The 21,164-nt window shown below is 44.3% G+C and overlaps 1 protein-coding gene across 1 annotated transcript in view; it reads left to right on the top strand.

The window, feature by feature from the left end:
• The window catches only part of DSCAM (DS cell adhesion molecule), a 725,315-nt gene that overhangs the window by 414,264 nt on the left and 289,887 nt on the right, over positions 1 to 21,164 (top strand). The window contains 2 exon segments of the mRNA XM_021071497.1: positions 884 to 1,180; positions 1,907 to 2,182. Coding sequence (XP_020927156.1) covers positions 884 to 1,180; positions 1,907 to 2,182 — 573 coding nt within the window.

The raw sequence follows: 21,164 nt of genomic DNA, 5'->3' as shown, positions 1-21,164 counted from the left end.
CCCCATTTCCCTGGTACAGTCTTGGGCTGTGTCTGCTCTAGCATCATGGTCCACGGTATCTGTTCCAGTCTAAAAGTATCCCAGGCTGGATGATAATCATATGGCCACCCTACTTTATATTTTTTTAATTTTCTTTATTTATTTTTGGCCATGTCTGTGCATGCAGAAGTTCCCAGGCCAGGGATCAAACATCAGCCACAGCAGCAACCCCAGCCACAGCAGTGACAACATAGGATCCTTACCTGCTAAGCCACCAGGGAACTCCTGCCACCCTACTTTAGATACTTACGGAGATATTTAATACACACTGGAATGGTCAAACTTTATTTAACTTCTACCCATTCTCAGACCCCTCATGGACATTCACATGTGCTTATCATTTGTCCTTAAAATAGAAAAGAGGAGTTCTTATGAAAAAAGGATAAAGATGAGATAATCCGTCTCTTCAGTCTTCCCATTATTCCTCCAAACAGTTCCTGGTGGGCAGTCCCTAATTAACTCGGGCAGAGTAGAAAGCTAAAGGGCCGGCTGGAGGTGTACGGATTTCCTTGATGTTTATAACTTTGGATGGGGACCTGCCAGTTTTGACTTAAAACTTGGGAGAGGACATTGTTTACCATGAACCTTTGAGCTGCATTGTCATTCTTCCTGTTCTGACGTCAGATCAGGAAATATGGAGAGAGTTATTAAAACTTGCTAATGTGGTGTTTACTTAATTCGAAATGAAATTTTGTCCTAATTGGGCCGTAGCGATAAAACCAGACCTTCGAGCGGCATTGGATGACGGCTACATCCGCCTCCTGATCGTTAAATAAATAGACTCAGGCCTTGTTGCTTAATTATTGGTATGCGCCACTTCCTTCCGTGATTTGTCTTCCTGCAGATGGAACTCCCAAAATTATTTCTGCCTTTAGTGAAAAAGTGGTGAGTCCAGCTGAGCCGGTTTCCCTCATGTGCAACGTGAAGGGGACGCCACTGCCCACCATCACCTGGACCCTGGACGACGACCCCATCCTCAAGGGCGGCAGCCACCGCATCAGCCAGATGATCACGTCCGAGGGCAACGTGGTCAGCTACCTGAACATCTCCAGCTCTCAGGTCCGGGACGGGGGCGTCTACCGCTGCACTGCCAACAACTCGGCGGGAGTCGTCCTGTACCAGGCTCGAATAAACGTAAGAGGTGCTTGTCAGATCAGCTCCTCAAAAAACACATAACTCATTGTAGTGGAGAAGAAGGTTTCTGCATGCACCGAGCCCAGTCTTGGAATGCCCAAGCGGATGAACCGGCGCCTCCCATTTCCTACCCTCTCCCTCCTCCTCGGGAATGGCAGCGGTCGGGCTCCTGTTGGAAATGGCCTTTTGGTTCCTGTAGTCAGCTTGTTCCTCCTTGTACTCCTAGGCTTGCCCACTGGAGCTTTCCTGTCCTGGTTGATGCTGTGCATGCTCTCGCCTTCCTTCTCCTCTTCCGTCCCTTGCATTCATGGTAAACCTTCGTGCCCATGGTATCTAACCTCGAGTCATAGTGCACGTGGCATAACCTCCATCTTCATAATCTATCTGCTAGAGCGAGCCAAGCAATCCACTTGGTCCCGGTGTTTCACCGAGAGAGCATGAGTGTTCAGGGTAGCTAGTTCCTCTGAGTGGATGAAATCGCCTGTCGTCCTGTAATTCAAAACAGTTGGTAGAAATAGATGATAATGTGTTTAACACTCATTCCGTCCACCTGAAAATCACGACATTAAAAGGAGGAAAAACCCTTCCTGGTAGAAAATGCCAAATGCACAGAAACGTTGTTTGATTGAACAACAAATAATCTACATTTTTAACTCAAGGAAAAGGGTACCCATGCCCACACGTAAGTTGTACCCTTAAAATTATTTTCAAGAGTTTCTCTGTGTCTCTCCAGGGCCTGCAAGCATTCGACCAATGAAAAATATCACAGCAATAGCAGGGCGGGACACGTACATCCACTGTCGTGTGATTGGCTACCCGTATTACTCCATCAAATGGTACAAGAACTCTAACCTGCTTCCTTTCAACCACCGCCAAGTGGCTTTCGAGAACAATGGAACCCTGAAGCTCTCGGATGTGCAGAAGGAGGTTGATGAGGGGGAGTACACGTGCAACGTGCTGGTTCAACCCCAGCTCTCCACCAGCCAGAGTGTCCACGTGACAGTCAAAGGTGAGGCAGTTCTCTGACCCCCCTCAGCTCCCCGTTTCTTACCTAGCTCAGCTGTTGCCCGAGACCAGCCATGAGGCGTGGAGTCGCCTGAGAACCTGCATATTCAGATCAGGACAGTCTTGCTGACGAATGGCAAAGTGCATTCATGTCCCGTCCTCCTTGCAGCTGCATCGTCACCAGACATCTGGGTGATAGAGCTTTCTTGAATGAAGCTTTGGCTTGGTTTTCCGGAGTATGTGTGGTCTTGGTGTTTGTTTTTCATTTTATTTTATTGGAGTCGAGTTGATATACAATGTTGTATTAGTTTCAGGTGTACAGCAAAGTGAATTAGTCATACATATAAATATATCCATTCTTTTTTTCCCATATATTAGGTTATTATAAATGATTGAGTAGATTTTCCGGGGCTATACCGTGGGTTCTCATTCATCATCTATTTTGGACAGTAGTGTGATATGTGTTTTTAATAATACCACCGAAGAAAAGAAGCATAGCTTTGGCTTGGTTATCTGGTTGTCCACCAGATCATTTTAAAACGCACAGCTTTGTTTTCCTAAAACCTCTGAAAAGTGAGTTCTTTCAGAATCCAGCGGAAAGAGGTTTTCTGCCATGGATAAGCACTTTAAGCAAACTAGATGAGCAGGTCACAGCAGCAACATAGGACTGTTAGGATTAAAGGCGCCCACAGAAAATTTTCCTGACTTTTAAATTGCACTTTACGTCATGACGTGGACGGTCATGGAATCGAACCAACAGGATGAGTTTTGGCGACGATGCAACTCAACTCCGGTCTCCTTGTCAGTGAAGACCTGTAAAGTGACCAATCCACCCAGGGACCCACAGGTGTGTCGTGGTGGACACTTAGGGGAGCTCATGCCTACCATTCCCCGATTCAGTTTTCTCAACTGAACATAAAACAAAAATTTTCAATTATGTAAATAATTACATGAAGCAGTCATGGGAGTAGCGCTAATATGCTATGAAATAATATCAAACATGTAGGAGCAGCCTCCTGCCACACTAAGTTGCCTGCCTGAGCTGCCCAGTTATCTCCCCAAGTACCCAAAGTTAGCTTTCGGGGTCCTGGTTACCAAGCTGCATAGCTTTGCCGGGGTCTTCCCCAACCTCCTCTTCTCATCAATCCTGTCCGTTTACCTGTTTGGGGGCACCTATAAATACACCCCCTACACACACACACACACACACACACACACACACACACACACACACACTGTGTAAGGTATCATGTGGTATATGCTATATAACATGTTTTATATATTGCATATTAGATATGCCTGCACAAAAATTTTTTGAATCTTTTTCTTAACATGTATACATTCTTTTTTCTCACATTGTCCTGCTCCATCGTAAGTGACTAGACATAGACCCCAGCAGAATCTCATTGTTTATCCATTCCAAAGGCAATAGTTTGCCTCTGTTAACCCCAAATTCCCAGTCCACCCCACTGCATCCCCTTCCCCCTTGGCAACCACAAGTCTGTTCTCCAAGTCCATGGTTTTCTTTCCTGTGGAAAGGGTCATTTCTGCCGTATGTTAGATTCCAGATATAAGTGATCTCATATGGTATTTGTCTTTCTCTTTCTGACTTACCTTTTTTTTTTTAAACAAAAGAATTTTGTTGAAGAATTTTCTTAAATCATTAGAAATTCTTGGTAAGCTAGAGGGTCATAGTTGCATAAAACTTCATCCTGGTGGTTGTATTTCTCTCTTTAACCATGAAATATGGGACCGCTCCTCTCTGAGCCCAGCACTACTTTAGGCCTTAAGGAAAATAATAATGAAAAAGGTAGATAAGTCCTTTCCCTCATGGAGCACTCCTTCCAATCAGAAGAGACAAATAATAAACAGATAAAACAAGAATATCTTCTAGGATTCAGTACTGTGTAAAGAATTAAAGCACAGCAGTATCTTAACAGCCAGCTACAACCAAGAGTTAAAGCCACTATCAATGAACTTCTTCCACTCTGCTCTCCTAAGACCCATTGTCTAGCATGCCCTTTGAATATCTGTTTTACCCACGTCCTGTTTCGTAACATGATAAGTTGATAATTTTGAAATTTTTGGTCCAGTGAGTTTTGCATATCTTCCAAATATTGGCACAATTTTACTGTATCAAAATACCACCAGGATCTCATCCAAAAAAAGTCTTTACGTATTGGGAAGCTGTCGAGCTCATGGTGGCAGATACACATTTTTCCAAAAATTTATTTTCCTTTCTTGAAAGTTTGAATGTTATTATTTGCAGCAAACATGATCAGCTGTGATCAGTTGGAAGCATGACAATTTCATTCATATCTTTTCCAGAAAAAAAAAATTGTCTGCCAGTTATACAAACCTGAAGTAGTATAGTTTTTAGGTGGCGGTCCTTTGAGGAAAAAAATAAAATTCCATGAAAATAAAGTGGCTAGTTGAGCTTAGAACTCAAAATGTGCACAAGTACTTTGCTTCAAGACAACCCTCTGGTCCAGTTGGGCAGCAGAGTGCCTTGTGCATTCTTCCCGTCTTTTTGCACAGAGCATAGGATGTTACAGATGGACTCAAGGGTTGAGATTTATGAAATCATCCATTGTTCTTACATGAAACTAAAAAAAAAAAAGCCAGACTAGAAGTGTGTGGTGGTGAACAACACAAGGTCTAGTGGTACGTTTGGGGTCACTGCCGTGATCCGTGCTGAAACCTCAGCAGTCTTACCCACTTTTGCACATCTGTGCAAATGCCAACCCAATGAGAAAGACAAATAACATTAATATAATGAAAGTGATTTTCTTCTTGTAAACCCCCAAAATGGTCTTAGGGGCCCCCAGGGATCTGTAGTCTACCTTTCGAAAATATCTATTTCATGCTATTTAGTTTATTTCTAACGTTCAGTCGTGATGAATGATGCATCAAGTGAACTGCCTTATGCATCAGTCTTTATCTGGTTTTAACATCATTTCTTTCAGGAAAAATTTTCAGAAATGTGGCCATCGAATAAATGAATATAAATATTTTAACACCAATTTTTAGAAAGCCTAAATTCAAAGAAAGACCATTTGAATCTTTTATTCTTAAATTTTTCCAGACCATGGTAAATCAGTGTATTCATCTTGATACTTCTGATTTTAAGAAACAGAGACCAAATCAAACTAGCATATGCCCCAAAGGAGAGCTTCTTGGTTCTTATAAACAGTGCATCTGTGACTGAAGGAAACAACAACAATAAAATCAAATAGCTTTATTTTCAGGAGTTTCTTTTATTTTAGCATATATTACATACAGTAAATGTTTTCAGCTTCTTTGCGAGCACTGCCAAATAAAAGAAGGAGAGTATTATTTGTGCAGTATTTCATCATAATTGACGGATGAGAAATGACTGCCGCTGAATGAGGCGGCTGCTGGGGTTTGGAATCTGCAGCATTTCACAGAGCGGTCAGGAAGGCTGCTTGGAGAAGGTGAGATTTGAGCAGTGGCGTGGGGGAGGAATGTTCTTGGCAAAGAACAAAACAGTCGGGGGCGCGCCTGGCAGACTCTGGGAAGAGCAGAGAGGGCCCATGGCTTCAGTGGCATGAACAAGCGGGAAATGAGGAGGGGGCACTGGGGTCAGAATGGCAGGGCTGGTTCCTGCAGGGCCCTGGGGCATCGGGATTAGGAGGGCCTGAGCTGGTCCTCTGAGTGACATGAGGACATTTGTTGAAGGATTCTAAACAGAGGTATCATATGGCCTGACTTAGGTTTTAAAAAAATACTTCTGACTCTGTGCCGAGAATGGGCCAACGGGCAAGAAGGGACAAGCAGGGGAACCTGTGAGAGGCGGGGGTCCCAGAACCTGGGGGAGCAGGGCAGGCAGGGTGTGGAAGGCAGATTCTGGGTATTTTTAAGGTCTAATCAATAGGATTTCCCATTGGATTGGATGTGGACGCAGGAGGGATCAAGGCGGAAGGATAATTCCAAACTGCTCACCTGAGCAAGGCAAGAGTCCTGTCATCGGCTGAGATGGCAGAAGAGGTGACCAAAGGACTTTTACGGGAAGAAATTGGGAGTCTGATCTTTGATGTGTTGAAGTTAAAATAGACATTAGGCCAACAAGCGGGCTGATGCAGTGCGAAGTTGGTGTGTAGATGAGGGTGGAGTTTGGGAATCTGGGCTGTAGATTGGGAAACACCTGTGAGTTGATAATGTGTAAAGCCGGAGGCCAAGGTGTGACCCTCAAGGGATCTTGTGCCTCTCGGCAGATTTTAACTTCATTTAGATAGGCTTCTCGGTCTCTTAGATGCGCATTAAAACTTACTCACCAAATATCTGACGATAACGTCAGACACACCTTCAAACAGTGACTCCTTGAAATTTAAATGTGTCCTCATTAGATTTCCTGGATTAGGATGAATCGGTGTATTAACCACTTTCCTACAGATTTCAAAGTATAGGAACCCAAATCAAGCTCATTGAACAGCCATGACCACAGTACCTTTGGGGAGAGGGTGGCGACTCAAGGCTATGTTACAGCAGACTTTGGGAAGTCAGAGGTAGAGTGTGTGGGTCTCAGGAGGCCTGGTCCAGACTCCCAATTACCATCTGAACCGTCTTTGTGTGTCTCTGCTGCTTCCTTCTTCACATGGGCTCAGTTCCCTCTGAGAAGCTTCAGGTAGCAGGAAATCTGGCCCTCGATCCCTCTGGACTCAGATACCCACAACCTGCAACGGAAAAGAAAAGAGCCCTCCCTGACCTTCCCACGTGGGAACATCCTAGGGCAGAAGGGACTCTGATTGGCTCTCTGTAAGCCATCAGCCCACTCCTGGGCCAATCCCAGTAGCCAGAGCAATGGGCACCCGGCTAGGCTGCCTGCCTCCACCTATACCCAGGGAGAACACTTGAGTTATCAAAGAAGAAGGGAAATGAAGACAACAGACACTACAAGCTGTCCTTAAGGCAACTTGGAATTAAAGTATTAACAGAACCGACAGGGCCTCTGGAATGTGTATTTACTTACTGAAATAAGTAAAGAAAGCCGCTGAGCAGGCCAGTACCTCAGAAAATAAGTCCTATCCAATTTTTCCAGAAGGCTAAGGATTTTCCCCAAAACAAACCAACCCTGGGGATTAAAAGAACTGTATTAGGCAGTGGAAGCCAAGCAAGGACCATCGATAATGCCAACTAAAAATACACACACAACCTGAAAGTTGAGAGTTAAGTGTTATTGGGGGCAACGTGAGGACTTCAACCCAGGAGACAGCAACTCTGAGAAAACCACTCTGAGAAGGCGAGGCGGGTAGCTAGGCTATATAGGAGTTTTGCAACAAAAGATAAAACAAAAGGTTCTTGCCAATGATAGGAAACTGTTACCTCAAGTGAAGGAATATTGCGCTTAGTTCTCTGTGTGGGAAGATGCCAGGTCTGGGGCCGCTGACCTCCTTCCCTTGATGTGCATCTCAGCTCTCTGGGGCCAGCGTCCTGAGTGTTCCCGTCCTGACTTTCCCGTGGCTGCGACCGTGGATGACTGTGACATAAATTTTTGTTAACTGATTTGGCAGGCGATATTTTATTTTTCAAAGGGGAGGGTTGGGGAGGGGCCCGAAGGAGGCGCCAGGTGTGGCAATCAAATCAGAGAGACAGAAAACAGAATACCCTCCCGATGCAAGATGGCAGTAAAACCAAACGGATCCATGAAACTTAGAGCAGCCGACTCATCAAAGCAAGGGGCATCCTGCCTGTCTCTCATGGTAACCCTCTAGATGACAGGTTAGATGTCTCCATGGACCCCACCATATCCGAAACCAGACATAACAAACATTTGCTTGGAAAGACTTTAAACAGGGGATGTGCCAAGGAGCTGGGAATACAAAACTTGCTAAAGATACCCTTTGGGGTCATTCACTGTTCATCAGTGTTTGGTGCACATCTCTGGGAAGAGGAGAGTATACTTTTTGTTAATCGTTGCTTCAAAACATTCTTTCTTGGGAATTCCCATTGTAGCCCAGCAGAAATGAATCTGACTAGGAACCATGAGGTTGCAGGTTCGATCTCTGGCCTCGCTCACCAGGTTAAGGATCCGGCGTTGTTGCGAGCTGTGGGAGAGGTCACAGACACGGCTCGGATCCGGTGTTGCTGTGGCTGTGGCATAGGCCGGCAGCTATAGCTCTGGTTGACCCCTAGCCTGGGAACCTCTAGGTGCCTCAGGTGTGGCCCTAACAAACAAACAAAAATTCTCTCTTCTAATTTAAGGAGCATTTTCTAAACTAAATACAATTATTGGCCACTAATAGTACAGGATATCCCACCTTAATTTTATTGAGTTTCATCTTTTTGTGTAGACAAAAGAAATTATAGATACTGAAAGAGGAAGCTACAGACTGAATGGATAGGGTTAAGCCTGCTTCAGCTTGCGTAGAACTTCTTCCCAGGTGAAAAATAAGAAATTCCGGATTCCGATGTGTCAACCTAGGGCATACTTTTTTTGTTTTGTTTTTTGTCATACTCACATGCGTTGTACTCTTGCAAAGATACTTAGAGCAATTGGTTTTAAGATTCCTTTGCATTTCTTGCTTAAGATGACGTCTGACCTTCAACACATAGTAGCAGTTACACCTCATGAACAGTTTTCGCTTTTCCTCAGATGTCACTGGAAAGGTCATAACCAAATTAACTCCTGAACATTTGAATTTGAATTTTAAAGTGTTTTGAAATGAAATATGTAAATTAAATCACACTCCAGTGGTCAGGATTGTAGTCCATCACAGTTTTTAAAAAATTAATAACCTTTATTGGTTTCAATTATGATAAAGATTATGATACAGGAGCGAGAAGGCATCAACTGAATTATAGGAAAAGACAGATTTTTGACCCTCCCTGCGGATCAGGATTAGAAGACAGTCTTTTTTATTTTATTCATATAAATACAGCTCCATCACCTTTGCTCTTAGACTATACACTGAATATTGTATTCTCATGATTTTAGAAGAGCAAATATGATGCCTCAAAAGGTGGCTTCATTGGGCGTGGGCCCGCTTGTTTCCATGAGTCAGGCTGCAAACCATGGAAGCATCTCAAACCAGTCTTACCTTGTTTCCAGGAGGTTCTGTGTTACTGTGGAGTAGGGCAGTGTGTGTGTGCTCTGTGTGTGGGGTGTGTGCTGTGTGGGGAGTATGTGTGTGGGGGGGTGTGTGTGTGTGTGCTGTGTGTGTGTGTGCTGTGTGTGGGGAGTATGTGTGGGGTGTGTGTGTGTGTGTGTGTGTGTGTGCTGTGGGGGGAGTATGTATGGGGGTGTGGGTGTGTGTGTGTCTGCTGTGTATGTGTGCTGTGTATGTGTGTGCTATGTGTGGGGTGTGTGCTGTGTGGGGAGTATGTGGGGGGGGTGTGCTGTGGGGTGTGTGTGGGGGTGTGTGTGTGCTGTGTATGTGTGTGCTGTGTGTGGGGTGTGTGCTGTGTGTGTGCTGTGTGGGGAGTATGTGGGGTGTGTGTGTGTGCTGTGTGTGGGGTGTGTGCTGTGTATGTGCTGTGGGGGGAATATGTGGGGGGGGTGTGGGTATGTGTGTCTGTGTGCTGTGTGTGTGTGCTGTGTGTGGGTGTGTGTGGGGTGTGTGCTGTGTGTGTGGAGAGGGAGGTGTGTGGTGTGGGTGGGTGTGGGTGTGTGTGTGTGTGTGTGTATCTTAGAAGACATTTGGAAACAATACTATTTTGCAATCATGTCTTTTTTGCCTTTTTCCCCTTCACTTATTTTGTAACATATGGTTTGGGAAATTGGGAGAAAAAAAATCTCAAAGATTGATATAAATAGTATGTTAAATCATTGATAATGCCTGACACTTAAGCATTTCTAAAATATATTAACCAGAAGCACAATTTTGCTGCCGTCAAACACGTAGGAAGAAATAAATGTCAAAATTCCCTTTTTTTTACTTCATTTCAATTCAACAAGCTGTGTTATAGTTAACACATTTCAAAGCTTCTCCTGCCTCATTTTAGGTGCCACATTGAACTTGAACAGTGCCTAATTGAGTGTTCTAATTGCTAGGGACCAACACTGCCAGGAAAGTTAATTGGCTGCTAGATAAAATTGTCACCTTCTATTTATATTTATATAAAACTTTGTCGTTTACAAAACACTTTCATATGTGTAACCTTAATTAATCCTCACAGTGACTCTGCAGTGTAGGTGAAACATCATCAGAGAGCCGAATCAGAAGAAGCAGATGACTTGCTCGGAGTTATCCAGTAATGTTACTCAGGACTCAAATGCACATCTTTGCCTTCCAGTTCCACCCCAGAGTGTGATTTTGAAAAGTAATTCACACTGCAGTGGGAAGGCAGGATTGAAGTGAGGCGAAATTAAGGCAAAGGACCTAGGAAGAAAGCCGTTTAAAAAGTCAAGAAAGAAAATTTTTTAGAAGTAAGGACATGAGATACTGAGCCTCTAACTGAAGAATGAGGAGAATTAGTTAAATTGAGGAGGTGGAAAGAATGGATTTGGTGAGTGAGGAGGAGGAAGAAGCAAAGATGACTCCATAAGTTCCGGCTAGAGGATGGGAAGGCCAGGATAAGAGGAAGTCTTGGGAAGGACAAGGCTCAGCGTCAAGTGTCTGTGGACCACCATTCTGGATTCAGACCGGGGCATCTTTGAAATTTGGGGAGTGGGCCAAAATTAGTAGAGAGGGGTCAAGGTTGAAACTGTAAGTTGGCAAGAGTGTCTAAGAAGCATGAAACTTTCAGAATTACGTTTTATGAGTTTTTAAAAGCAATGTTTGCCAGTTTGTTGTACTTTTTAGATTCTAGATATGCGATATCATACAGTATTTGTCTTTCTCTGTCTGACTTAACTTCACTTAGCATAATGCCGTCCAAGTTTATCCATTGCTGTAAATGGCAGAATGACATTCTTTTGAATGGCTGAGTCGTATTCCATTGTGTATGTGTATGTACCACATCTGCCATATCCACTCATCTGTTGATGGACTCTTAGGATGCTTCCAAGTCTTGGCTATTGCAAATAATGCTGCTATGAGCACTAGGGTGCATGTACCTTTTCCATTTTTTTTTTTTTTTTTAGCTGTACACCCAAGAGTAGAATTCCTGAGACATATGGTGGTTCTATTTTTAGTTTTGGGGTTTTTTTGAGAAAAAAATATGACAAACTAGTGAAGCCACCTTACAGACATAAAGAACGCAAGAGTGGTTACCAGGAAGGGGAGGAAGGGCAGTGCCAGGGGTGTTAAGAAAAGGGTTGTGTGGGGTAATATGAAACCATGTGCGTGAACTTTCTGAAAACCGTAAAACACTTTAACACTTAAAGAAATGTAATTCAATTTAAAGAAGTTATCAGTAAGTAATGTTTGCCAATCCTGACAGGAGATGGTGATGCTAAGAGCGCAGCAAAAGCAATCACAGAAGTCTCGCATTTCGTTTCATTTGCTGTCTGCAGCACTTTTCCAGTTCTAACTTGAGACGGATTTTTTACCACACCCTGTGACAAACTCTCGGAAGAATTAGGTGTCATTAACCACATTTCTGACTCACCTCACAGTAGCACCCTTTGTATTCTGTCACCCAACAGAGCCACTCATTGCTTGGTTGGCATAAGGCTCCTGCTCCCCCTGCAGTGTTTGATTGTAGCCCACGGCTCGTCTGGTCTGTCCCCACGGCATCTTTTGCAGCATCGCCAGTGGTGCGGTTGGAAGTGAGGCCAGGTTGAAAATGGTGCTGAGAGTGGGGCTGCCCTCCTCCCTCCCTAAGCCAGCGGCCAGCAGCGCCGTCCTCTGATGACGTGGCTCTTCAGGGGCTCCTGGAGCAGCTGTCACCGCTCTGCGCGGGAAGCAACCTTGGCATTGCCACCCACTCCCACTTTCTGACGGACGTTGGCTCATGTGCTGTTCCAGCCAGCGCCGCTGTTCCAAACCAAACCCTGTCGTCGATGAAGGGTCTTCTCTCAGTTCACTTTCTTCTGCTTTCCCTCTCTAGCTACTGGAGCCACTTGTCATGTTGTTTATAGAAAACATAACATTTCTTTGCGCCTCCTTAAAGTTGAGCAGTGTGTAATGTAAGGACCTATTTGCTAGAGTCTTGTGTTACCATAAATTTTAGTCTTTAGCAAAACTTTTATATTGATTTTCAACAATTACGTGGAGAGTGTCTAGTCTCTATTATGAATAACACGAGAGAAGTAGATCCGGTGGGGGACATAAAGGCAGCACATTCAGGGCATAACCATTTGTGGTGATTTATTATTTCAAATGGGAATTTAAGCTCTCTTTGCTAATTATATATCCTAATATGACAAGAGAAGGTGGATTTAGTGGGTTTTCACCATCCGTCCCTTCTAAACCCCCAAGCATCTCATGTTCAAATGTACTTAAATTTATTCGCCTAATCTGGGGATTCATGCTCTCAAGCTTCCACAGAAGAGATTTTTTTTTTTGTCTTTTTAGGGCCGCACCCACGGCATATGGAGGTTCCCAGGCTAGGGGTCCCATCAGAGCAGTAGTCATTGGCCTACACGACAGCCACAGCAACGCCAGATCCTTAACCCATTGAGCAAGGCCAGGGATCGAACCTGCCTCCTCCTGGATACTAGTCAGATTCATTTCCATTGAGCCACGATGGCAACTCTGCGGTGTTTTTTTGCTTTGGTCAGGATGTCATACTTGAGCTCCAGTGGAGTGCTTTGCCTTCGGACAGCTTTGTCCTGGAAGTACTGCTTTGTAATTTTTCTTCCATTCTGGAAAATGAAGCTGATACCTTTCTTTAAGGAAATACTTTATTAAAAATTATTTTATAAATTATATCTCAAATTACTTTCCTCTAACAGAGGAAAGGAAAGAGATTATGTATTTGATTTGTTATGAAGTCCAAGAATGTGAATTTCTACTCAGCTAACATTGAAATTGTAGGAGAAACAGGGTTTTGCAATTCGTGTCACACTTGTTAGACACAGGGATTCTGAGAAAGAGAGAATTAAGTAGAGCTGAGAAAAGGAGGCGAGAATGACAAGAGCACTCACACTTTCAGTAGCTAACCCAGCATCCGTCTCTGCAGTCGCACACATGTTTGTGCACACACATACACACACACAGGAAAAAAAAAAACTTTGGTAGTGCTTAAATAATGCTCTGATGATATTCTAAATCAGAAAAAAAAATTCTCAATTATTCAAAATCATTTACTGTGGCCTAGTACAAACACAAGTGAATGGTCAGAATGTGTAAGTTCAGCAGTTTTGCTGTTTCTGCACATGCACTATATTCGTATGTCGATAGACACAGATAAGTAGGTATAATATACCCATATATGGCACCTATGTATAAATCAGTGATACAAGGATAGAACCTTAGGGATATAAGGCTCTATAAATATTCTTGGGATTCTTCTAGACCAGCCTCTCAGAGTATACTCATCCTGCCTGTCGACTGCCCTCACATTTCTCCAGACTGTCTGTCTCTGCAGTGCCCAGTAAGCTGTAAGCCCTTAGCCCTTTCTGATTCTGCTTGCCTGTGATTCCTCCTGTTGGAAACAAATCTGTCTTTTCTCCAGCGCTTCCCTGTTTTTTGTTTTGTTTTGTTTTGTTTTTTGGTCTTTTGCTTTTAGGGCTGCATATGTAGCATATGGACGTTCCCAGGCTAGGGGTTGACTCCAAGCTTCAGCTACCATCCCACACTGCAGCCACAGCAACACAAGATCCAAGCTGTGTCTGTGATCTACACCCCAGCTCGTGGCAACACCAGATCTATAACCCGCTGAGCGAGGCCAGGGGTCGAACCCGCATCCTCTTGGATCCTAGTTGGATTCCTAACCTGCTAAGCCACAGTGGGAACTCCCACGCTTCCCTTTCTTCCTCCTCTGGAACAGCTCAGAACTTCCCCTTCCCCACAGAAGCTGCCAGATGGGGGCAGCAGTGAGCCGCAGCCTACCGACTCGCCTCTAACTTGCACCTGTGTGCTGTGTGCTGTGCAGCAGAGCTGTTTCCTCTTAAGGAAGCAGGGATGTGTCCATCGCCTCTCAAAGAAACCCAGCCCCCAGGAGTTCTCTGATGTCTGAAGGGCAATGAGAGTGTCCCCTCCACCCCAAGACACGACTGCTTTGTCGTAACCAGGTCCCCTCTGCTGAGACGTTCCTGTGGGCCCAAGAGCCAAGATCCAGGTACTGACTGATCACTTGGGAACTTTGCTTTGGTTGGGAACCAAACCGTATTTGGTTTATCCTGCACCATTGTCATCGGTTTATACAAATTCACTGTTTTGTTTTATCTTATCTCTTTTTTAAAACCATGCATCGATTCTGGTGTTATTATTCTCGGTTCTACAGGCACATATTTATGCTTACTTAATATATTTATCTTAAATACACTTTCTGTGCTTTTATGAAGATAAATATGTAAATATATAAAATAAAAGTAAATGCTTAGGTTGTCTCCTAGATCTTTGACTCTCTATAAAATGCTGCAATGAATATCCTTGTAGATGTGCCTATGTGTAATATTAGGTATAAGACAAGAAATAGAATTCTTAGATCATAGAATTTAATTAATTTCACTAATGACTACATAGCACTTGCTCACATTCCTGTGCTGGTTTATGCCACCATCCGCCATGTGTGAAAGGTCACGTTTCCTTCTATCTTTGCCAATAATTAGTATTATCTGCCCTTCTAATTTTTTCAATAGAATGTATTTTAGCAATATGGTTAGCTTTTTTCTACCATCAATACTGTTCTTTTTAGGTATTTGGATGAGTTTCCTTTACGCTCTTTGCCATCAGACTTCCTGCTGTTCCTTCCCACATTGCTATGTGTCTGTCATGTATCTATGAATCTCTTCTTGTTGCTTAACTTTATTTACTTATTTTTGATTTTTAGGCTTGCGCCCATGACATATGGAGGCTCCCAGGCTAGGGGTCGAATCAGAGCTGTTGCTGCCAGCCTACGCCACAGCTCCAACAAGGCAGGATCTGAGCTGTGTCTGCGACCTACACAGAAGTTCACAGCAACGCCGGATCCTTAACCCACTGAGCAGGACCAAGGATCAAACCTGCATCCTTATGGATACTAGTTGGTTTCATTACCCCTGAGCCACAACAGGAGCTCTTAACTTTATCTTTGTCTTCTTTGGGATCTCATTTAAGAAGTTTCTGGGCTTGTTCTACTTCTTTAAATGTGGCTTCGTGTTTCTGTTCTCCTGTCCATGTGTAGGTCTTCAGCACAATTGAGGACTGTCGCTGTAGTGAGGGGGTGTCCAGCTTCTCCATTGGTTGAGGCGGTTTTCCTAATATCACTTATTAAACGACTCATGCTCTCCACTCTTTTCTGTACATCAAGATAACACGGTGATGTGGCCAGAGGTCATTTTAGTTCTGTGAAATGGGTTGAAGTGTGTGACTTTTGATGCTTTTTTAAAACGCATATGTTTACTTGAATTGATTTTACATCAAAATTTTTTTTATTCAGGAGTTCTGGTTGTGGCTCGGTGGTTAATGAACCGACTAGTATCCATGAGGACATGGGTTTGATCCTGGCCTTGCTCAGTGGGTTAGGGACCGAGCATTGCTGTGAGTTGTGGTGTAGGTCGAAGATGTGGCTTGATCCTGTGTTGCTGTGGCTGTGGTGTAGGCTGGCAGCTGAAGCTCTGATTGGACCCCTAGCCTGGGAACCTCCATATGCCGCAGGTGTGGCCCTAAAAAGAAAAAAGCAAATATATATATATATATTTTATTCAGATTATTTTGTTTTTTCCATTTACTCTCTATTTTCTGTTCTCTTTACTTTGCACTAGATGGGATCATTGAAGTACAAATAATTTTTTTTTATTAAATATAGTTGATTTACAGTGTTGTGCCAATTTCTACATAGTGACCCAGTCATACATACATATCCAGTCTTTTTCTCCTATTATCTTCCATCTCGTTCTATCCCAAGAGATTGAAGATAGCTCCCTGTGCTGTATAGTAGGACCTCATTGCTTATCCACTTATTCTAGATGGAATAGTTTGCATCTCCGAATCCCAAACTTAGATTTATAATAAGATCTGTTGATACTAAGATATGCTGCAGTCATATCTTCAAGCCCATGAGTTTCCTTGTACTGACTATTCAATTCAGTGAGACATTTCATTAGGCTCTTTAAGAAAGAGCCAGCTGCTTGTGATGGATATTAATCTAGGCTTAGCAGTAAAATACCTTGGTTTTGTGGATGTGAATTTTCCAAGCTGTCTACAAGTGATAAAAATAATTGGAAGTTTTCACTCGTACCTTTCACTCAAAAAATCAAAACATGTTGATGCCGAAAGCCATCTGGTCTGAGTCTCGTCAAGATGAAACGAACTCAGAACTGGAGACACTTGTGCAAGGCCACACAGCTGGCTGAAAGAGGAGAGAGCAAGTCTACATAATTCGTTTTTCAGAGACCTTTGCTGATGTGAATATTGTATGGAGGGAATATAGAGGACAAGTCTTCAACCATCCATTTTTAGGCACTTGACAGTGTCCCCCCTTCATTATGTCACTCATCCAGTGCCCTGAAACCTGCCATAATAATTTCATTGACTCACAGCTGTGTGGCAATAGCATACACCCTTGTCTTCTCTGCGACATGTTTCATGAGAAAGAGAGCCAGTTGAAGTCAGTAATGCTTAATAGCATCTAAAGAAGGATGACCTCTTCTAAGTCAAGGTGGTGGAGATACTGCTCAAGCAATACTTGATGTTACTACCTCTTCCTACGCATGTGTTTTCATTAAATTGCTCCTACTTTCTCTAATCGCATTAGCCCAGTATTTCAAATAGGAGCTGAAAATCCTCACAGGGTTTGCTAGTAATGTATCTAGACCAGATCTTTGTCATCAAAGCAAATTTTAACTCAGAGAATCTCGTTGGTTCTCACAATTGACTTGTTCAGGTAGTCTTTGTGTATCTTCTGTTGACGAGACAAGCAATACTAGGCTGGTTGCTGCCACCATGGAGTTGGGGTCAGTGAGAGGACCTGGAGACAAATAACGGTAATACATGGCAGGAGGTAGCCAGTGCTTGAGAAAAATAGCTCAGGGGAGAAATGAGACATTTTGTGTACGGGAAAGCCGTGGGTAGGCAAATAAGAAAGTCACTGATTTCAACCCAAGGCCATCCAAGAAGTATGTGTGAGGTGTTTTGAAAGCAGAGAAGATGGACATCCAGCTAGTTCTGGGTATAAAGTCTGGAGGCAAAAAAAAAAAAAAAAAGACTTCTCAAGAGAAGCAGAGTAGAGTCTCAAAGGATCTAGAGCCTGAAAAAATCTCCAAAGCGAGTGACAGCTATGTTGAGTTTTCACCCTTTAAGCTGGAATGGGAGCAGTGGGGCCAACTGGGCCGGAGACAGAAAGAGGGAGAGGGTGAACCCCCCCATGCAGAGTCCTTGTGGCTGAGCCGTAGGGTGCTATTGTAGGCGAGTGATGGGGCTGTCAGAGACCGGGCAGGTCTTGCGGCATTTGGTGCCCCTGCTTGATCCGGAGGGCAATGAAGTGATTAAGCGAGGGTATACTCTCAATAATGTGTTAGAAAAAATAATCTGGTGAGGCTATGAGATGGATTATGGTGCAGAAAGAAAAAAATAGGACTAATTAGGGCATGGTTGAGGTGTTTTAATAAAAGACGATGGTAGTGTGTTTGGGGGTAAAAAAGATCCTGAGAGGTTGGGTAGACAAGATGGTGCAGCCCCGGAGAGAGGTTGGAGATAGACCTGTATAGCAGGGATGTGATGTTACATGTAGCACCTTTGTAATAACTTCTATTGTTCTGAACTTTTTGCACCTGGGAGATGCTGCTAGCACTAATAGGGATACAGAATTAAAGGAGAGGCTTAGATTAAGGGGCCCCACTTGGTTTGGGATTTGAGATGCTTCTGGAAGTTTAAGATGAAGGTCTTAACAGACAGCTGAACAGGTGGGCAGGGAGCTGGAGAAGGAGTTTTGGATGGAAATGTTGATGAGGCAGTCAACAGCATGGAGCCGACACCTGGGACGAGGGTGTAGGTGAAGCCAGCAGGGACACAGGGGATGCAAGGCCAGGACAGGGCACCACCGAGGAAACACATTTCCGTTAGTAAGGAGCACACAGTCTCCATTTGAAATGCTGAACAATTACTGAAGGCTTTTAATCTCCTTCATACTTTGTATGAATTTTTTAAGTGAACAGGGCACCTGCCTTCATCGTCCCATTGCTACAGCATCTGTGAACTCTTAGCTCTTCTAAAATGCTTGTCTAGGAGTTGCCGTCGTGGCTCAGCAGAAACGAATCTGCTAGGAACCATGAGGTTGTGGGTTTGATCCCTGGCCTCACTCAGTGGGTTAAGGATCTGGTGTTGCTGTGAGCTGTGGTGTAGGCCACAACATGGCTCAGATCTGGCTTTGCTGTGGCTGTGGCATAGGCCAGCGGCTACAGCTCCAATTCGACCCCTAGCCTGGGAACCTCCATGTGCCACAGGTGCAGCCATAAAAAATAAATGAATAAATAAATAAATAAAATGCTGGTCTAGGATTTATCTAGAGATGGTGACATCTGTTATTCCTGAGAATATATTGCTAGTCCATTTAATTAACTTGGATCGTTTCAAATCGTATTTATTATACAAACATTGTGTAATTCAGTGCTAATAATTGAAAAAAATCTAACACATCGTTAATCATATTGAGTTCTTCATTGAGTAAAATTAGGACCATGTTCGACCGAAAAACATCATGCATTAGGAAACAACACCAGGAAACAAAATAGCTCCAACTCATTGTAAAATCGCAGCGTAATCTGAGAAAAGATGTTTTATCACAGCAATAGCCACAGCAGACGATGTTTTAACAAAGTACGAAAGTGCAGACCGAGGACCATGGGCATTCAACTTGGGGGGAATGGTGACATTTGTGTGTATGATTTTGCATGCATGTTTGGTTTTGTTTTTGTTTTATGGCCACACCCAGGCATGTGGAAGTTCCTGGGCCAGGGTTTGAGTCCAAGCTGCAGAGGTAGCAACGCCGGATCCTTTAACGCGCTGTGCCAGGCTGAGGATTGAACCCCTGCCTCCACAGCAACCCAAGCTGTTGCTGTCAGATTCTTAACTTGCTGTGCCATAGTGGGAGCTCTTGTTTGTTTTAATTATAAATAGTCTTTCAAATCATGGCAAGTTTCTTGAACCTGACTTTCTGAAATTGGGGTAAATGTATGTCACTTGGCCCCAACTATTGTTTTCTGTCCACAAAAGGGCACATTTCTTTACTGCGCAGAATGCAGCCAGAGCTGGGCGATCTCTGACACTCCAGCTTGCAGTGTTTGCTATGTCACTTGTCTTAAAGAGTTTCCTAAGTGCACCTAAGCCTCCTACCTCATCCAGCCAGGGAAGTTTAAATGTGGTGTTTTCAAGCTCCAGCCGAAGGAAAATGGGTACTTTTAACCTATTTAATTTTTTATGTTGTGTATGGTTTGGGCTGTTGCAAAAGGCCCAGGACACAGCTCCCTCAGGGCATTTCAGAGACAGACCCTGAAAGCCGTCCTCCCACAGACCCTGAAAGCCGTGCCCCCTCCGTCTCTGTCCTTCCCAGCCAGCAGCAGTGCCAGAGGACACTCTGCCGCCACACGCCTGCCTTTATTTCTAGGTCAGTGTTTGGGTGTCAGTTGATATCAGTTCATATCGAACCCTGAGGGAGCTGAGAGAGCAAGGTCAAGAAGGGCTGGCAGAGGCGCCCATGTTCATGTGCACGTGCCTAAGCCCTGTTTTAATACCTGCTGGCCCCAGCAGTGCCCTTCCTACTTCTGCATCATGCCCTCCTGGAGCCTCCCCCACGACCGCCCTGCTCCAGCAGGTGCAGGCCAAGGACTGGTGAGCAAGAGCATCCCTGGATGCTGCTGACCCAGAAGTAGCCCAGCTCAGGGGAACACGCTCACGTGGTGGTTCAGAGCTGGCACAAAGGACCATACCTGAGTAAGCAAGGCCAGGTCTTGACTTATCTCCCCAATTTGCTACCAACAGGGGCAGAGATGGCTCTGTGGGTCCCACAGAAGAAGTCCCGGGCCCTCGGCTAATGAGGCTGAAGAGCAACCTTGCTTTTGTCCCTCCCACCTTGTCTTGTTACATTGGCTGCATCTCCCTTTGTATCTGTAACTTCAGGAGTCTAATGTGCAAAGCATAAGCAGATGTCCGTCGTCACCTTTTAAAGGCATTTTCAAAGTTATTATGCAATCAAGATGGACAGGGCATTATTTATTCCACTAGTTCTGGGAAATGAAAAAGAGGAACTCAATACACCTCCTGCCCCCTGGGTCCCTCTACTTAGGAGGCAGCCTCGTATACAGAGCACTTTATAGAGCACTTGACTCATGTGAGTCGTACGTTTCCTTATAGACTCTTGAACAACAGGCTCTTGGGGTAGATGAAGAAGACCTTAATCGTGTTGTGTGAACCGAGTGCAGAGCTGGATCATGAAGGCTCCATCATTCCAATTTTGGAATCTAAAGCACACTGCAGAGTAGAGAACTGGACCAGGAGCCAATCTTGTGGGTAGACTGTCCGTCAAGCCACGTGCTGGCCCCACGAGTCGCCCCTGTTCATCCGCCCCATGGGCTTAGAGCTCCAGCTGGCATGCGAATGGCCGGGACAGAGCTCTGAGCTTCCGCAGCTTCTTAGCACACCTGGTGGGCATCAGGGCACCAGAAATGGATGTGTCGTGGGGACCCAACTCCCAGAGACCAGCCATGGGATTTGTATTCCCAGAGTGGGCGGGATTAGGAGATGCGATTTTTGGAGACTTTATGCAACACAGAAAAAGACAGTTTTCTTCAAGGGTGGGAAGAAAGGGCTTGTTAAGCAGAATGGAGAGAAGGACTGGGAAGATTAAATATCCACAGCCGGGACTCAGCAGACTTTGGCTTGAGGCAGGTTCTGTGAGCAGTCAGTTACCCAAAGCTGCCAACCTGAAGCTTTTGTGTGGAAACCCCTGGGGTTAAATTACCCCTGGAAATGAAGTGACAGAATGTGGAATTGATGAACATG

This window comes from Sus scrofa, chromosome 13 (assembly GCF_000003025.6).
Source record: "Sus scrofa isolate TJ Tabasco breed Duroc chromosome 13, Sscrofa11.1, whole genome shotgun sequence".
Taxonomy (NCBI): Eukaryota; Metazoa; Chordata; class Mammalia; order Artiodactyla; family Suidae; genus Sus; species Sus scrofa.
The sequence above is the reverse complement of the archived record's forward strand: the minus strand, read 5'-3'. Positions and strand labels throughout refer to the sequence as shown.